We start from the raw sequence: 4429 nt of genomic DNA, 5'->3' as shown, positions 1-4429 counted from the left end.
TAACGCCGATATTATTTTATATTATTTCGGGCCTAATTCGGAATATTATATTGGGTTTTGTTTTAAATCATATATAAAAGATTTCTTTTCGAAACCAATTATAATAAATTCCATATTAAAATAATAAAAAGAGTATTAATCCGCGAATTATTAGCGCGACGAATTTAAAATAAACCTACCGTAATTATTAATAATATATTTTTAACGGTTTATAAAAAAATAAAACGGAATATTTTTGGATAAATGGAATTTATAACGATTTTTTTACGCAAAATATCCTAAATTTGAAAAATAAATATTATTATTACGGGTAATTTCGGACCGACCAAATTATTTAAAAAATTGGCCGGTTTCGAAAATTTGTTCGATTAAATTAAAACGTTTAAATTTTTTTATATAAAAGGTAATTTAATTATTATATCCAATTACGAAAAAACGATTCAAAACGTATTCCGGTATTATTTTAAAAATATTTATATTATATATCCAAAAACCAATTATTAAAATTACAAAAATAATTTGTAAATATAATAAATAAAGATTATATGCGAATAAAGTTTTTTTCGGCGGCGGTATTAATGTTAATAATCCGTAAAACGTCGGGAAAATGGCGTTTTTACGTCGATTACCGGGTATTTAATAATATTACCATATAAAATCGTTAACCGTTACCGTTAATTAAAAGAATAATTTATTTTTTGGTAAAAACCAAATAGTTTATAAAAATAATAAAAAACGACGAATATTTAACGGCGTTCCAAATATAATTTGGGTTTTTCGAATGGTTAATATATTTTTTTAACCTAACCGGGGCGTTTATAATTTTTTAACGTTACGTTAACGGAATATTGGAAATTATTTTGGGTAATTTTACGTCGGCGTATTTGGACGATATATTAATTTATTCGTGAAATTTTAAAAACGACTATTGGCGGAAAATCCGTTTAATTTTCCAAAAATTAAACGACGCCTAATTAAATTTGGATTTAAAAAAAACGTATTTGCAATAAAAAAAGTAAAATATTTGGAATTTATTATTAAAATAGAAAAAAGGATTTAAACGGACCCGGAAAAAATCCGAACGATACGGAAATAAAAAATATCCACCGGGTTAAAAAATCTGCAAATATTAATATATTACGTAATATAAAATATTAAATATTCGAATAGGTAATATATTAAATACTTTTAATATATTTTGTATTAAAACGGGTTTATAATTTTACCAATTTTAACGATATTAATATTAAAATTTTATCGATTTAATAACCGGTATAAATCAACGTCCACGTTAGAACGGTCTTTAAATATTATTAAAATTGCGTATGTAATATATATATTTTATAAATTTTATATATCTTTAATTTTTATTTTACATTTATTTTAAATTAAATAAAAAAATAAGCGTTATTATACTATTATATATAATTAGTGTAAGATTTTATTAGATTAAATCTTCTTTTTATAAAACCTTTTATCAATAAATATATTAATTATTAAATAAATATATAAAATATTAAATTTAACCTATATTTATATAAATAATAAACTAACGAATAATAATTTAAAAAAACAAATTATACGTGGGTATTAATATAGTTATACGTATTATTATATAAAAATAAAAAATTTATATATATTATTATTTATATATAAACTTTTAAATAGGGTGTTAAAAATAATAATATTATTATTTAATTTTATTTTTATTTTTATATAATATATATAAATAGAATGTTTTGGCCATTGTAAAGCCCTAATTTTAAGTTTTATACCGATATTTTTACCGTATCTTTACTATTTTTATTTAATTAAATATTTATAAATAAACAAATATATAATATTTTAATTATATCGCTATTACGCATATAGTACATACACAGTGCGTATACTGTGCGATAACCTCCATTTACGGCGATAATCGATAATATGTCCTTAAATTAAAACGGGCGCGATTTTTTTGGCCAATTTAATTGGTTAAAAAACCGTATGGCTAAAAGGTATATAAAACGCCCGGTCCACCCTGTAACGCAGGGGGGTTTAGTTTAAATATTAAGATTAGCGCCGGACCCCTGCGGGCGGAGCTGCGGGGCCATGGTCGACTAACCAAAAACCGGCGCGCGGTACGCCGGCGCCGCGGGCGAATGGCGGTTAGGGGTTTTTTACATTTAATTAAAACCCCGGATTATTTTTAAATTCGTGGGAAAAAATGCTATTTATTGGTTAATAACTTAAATATTTCGAATTTTATTTAGCGTATTTATCCTTTGGATTATATAAATAATAAATTATATTCTTATTATAAAAATTAATTTGGGAAATATAATAATTCCTTTTATATTAATTAAATTATTTTGGAAATTTAATACCTTTACCTATTGGATTTTATTATAATTATCCCGAACCCGGTTTGCCAAAAATTATCCTATATTCTTATAATATTATAATTTTTTAACCCTTTTTAAAATTAAAAAACGGGCCTGTTTTAAAATAATAGTATTTATATATAAATTAGGGATAATAAATTTTTATATATTATAAAAGTTAATTTCGGAAATTATATAAAACCAATTACGTATATATTTATTATAAACCCTTACCCCTTTATATATATTACCTAAGCTTAATTATTTATCCCACCTTAAACCTTAACCCTAGTTATTATTATTCCAATTATTTTCTTTTTACGTTTTTATTTTATTTTTTATATGTTTTTTATGTTTTTTTTATGTTTTCTTTACATTTATTTTATGTTTTTTTCAAGTTTTTTTTATTTTTACTTGTTTTATATAGCGGAGTTATTGGCAAAATAATTTTGAAAAATATAAAAAAAACGCGAATTAAATTCTCAGACCAATTTAAGAAAGATTATAACGTGCACATTGTGCAAAAATAGCATAGCTGTCGGGATTTTTAATACTTTTTGTACTATCCAACCTAAATATTAATAAGAATTTATTAGTATAAAATAATATTTAACAAATTTGTTTTTCGACGGCTTACTTGGAAATCCCCTCCCATTCGTAACCATAATCTTCGTACGTATCTAAACAAAAATTTAAATTTTTAATTTCTAAAGAATCTTATAAATAAACTTTTGTAAAACTTTTGTTAATTTGTAAAGGTACACTTACCTAAAACTATATGCGCTATTTCATGCAATATAACTGTATCTTGGTTGCCTGCTGTAGCTTCCCTACTGCTTGCGGGTTTATTAAAGAAAGTAGGGCATATAATAACCTGTTTGTATGGAATTCTTGCATAGCCCAAAGCATGAACTCCATCTCGGACGCACTTCTGAGCACCTATATCCCGGCAGGTTATAGAAACTTCGTCCGTTTCTCTACTACATTCTCTGTAAATTTCATTGAAATTGCTCTTAACAAGGTCTTGAATATCTGTGCTGTCAGTTTTAAAAATTAATTTAAATAACTGATTGTTACTTTGAACGGCGTGAAAGCCCCACGAGGCGAGCTGGGCACAACTAAACAAAATATTTAACATTTTTTCCGAATTTGTTAAAGAGTTTACAATTTACCTTTTTAGCGCGGCATGAATTTTAGAGGCCTCTGAATCTGAACAATTAGAGTTGCTGGTAATATAAGCCCGTTTTTTTAAGGCCCCGTGAATATGGCTTGGAATTGTATTATAATTGTAAACTGGGTGTAAAGAGGTGCCGATGTTTGTCGAGGCCGAAATTGCAACGGTGTGGAAAACAATGAAAATAAACGAGAAAAACATAATTGCGAAAATAATACTAATTTTGCAAAAGCTTCTAGTTGTAAGTGTATTGTTAACTATGCAAATAACAATGTCGACTTTCATTCAGTGGATAATTATTTGTATGTTTGTAATTGGAAGCAAGTTTAGTTTTTCACGAAATGGAACCGAACAAGGCTGAAATGTATTAATTTTATAACAAAGCTATATTATTTATAATTTAAGTTTACTTATTTAAACCTTTAGCGGGACGTATAATTTATGAAATTTATTAATATATTATTTAAAGTTAATATGCCTTGGTAATAATATTAATCAAACTGTAAACTTGGTTATTTAATTATTTATGTACCCGTGTAACCATCACTTTTAATAATAGCCAAACTACGCGTTAATGGTTGAAAAGTTTAACGCATATTAAGGAACGGGTGCAGCTTTAATAATAGGGTAGGAGAGCCATATATTAGGTTAAGTAGCGCCATTTAATTAAGGAAAACGTGAAGGCCTTTTTATGCTGCTCCTAACGCTAATTTAGCGTTTATAACTATTTAATGCTGTAATTAATCGGGTTATTTAATGCGATACACCCCCCAATTAACCTTATATATTATATTAAAAATAAAATATAATATAAGCCAAATATAATATATTTAAACCATATTTTAAATGCGTATATTTATTTACAAAATTTGAGAAAAAATAATATTAT

At 25.6% G+C, this 4429-nt stretch overlaps 1 protein-coding gene across 1 annotated transcript; it reads right to left on the bottom strand.

Annotated features, from left to right (window-relative positions):
• Positions 1 to 2999: 2999 nt before the first annotated feature.
• On the bottom strand, positions 3000 to 3741 carry PgNI_02671 (uncharacterized protein; the record flags this gene model as incomplete). Its single annotated transcript, XM_031122732.1, has 3 exons — positions 3000 to 3046; positions 3135 to 3484; positions 3539 to 3741. The coding sequence occupies 3 exons, from the start codon at positions 3739 to 3741 to the stop codon at positions 3000 to 3002; spliced, it is 600 nt and encodes a 199-aa protein (XP_030985476.1).
• Between the last annotated feature and the right edge of the window lie 688 nt (positions 3742 to 4429).

This window comes from Pyricularia grisea (assembly GCF_004355905.1).
Source record: "Pyricularia grisea strain NI907 chromosome Unknown Pyricularia_grisea_NI907_Scaffold_2, whole genome shotgun sequence".
NCBI lineage: Eukaryota > Fungi > Ascomycota > Sordariomycetes > Magnaporthales > Pyriculariaceae > Pyricularia > Pyricularia grisea.
The sequence above is the reverse complement of the archived record's forward strand: the minus strand, read 5'-3'. Positions and strand labels throughout refer to the sequence as shown.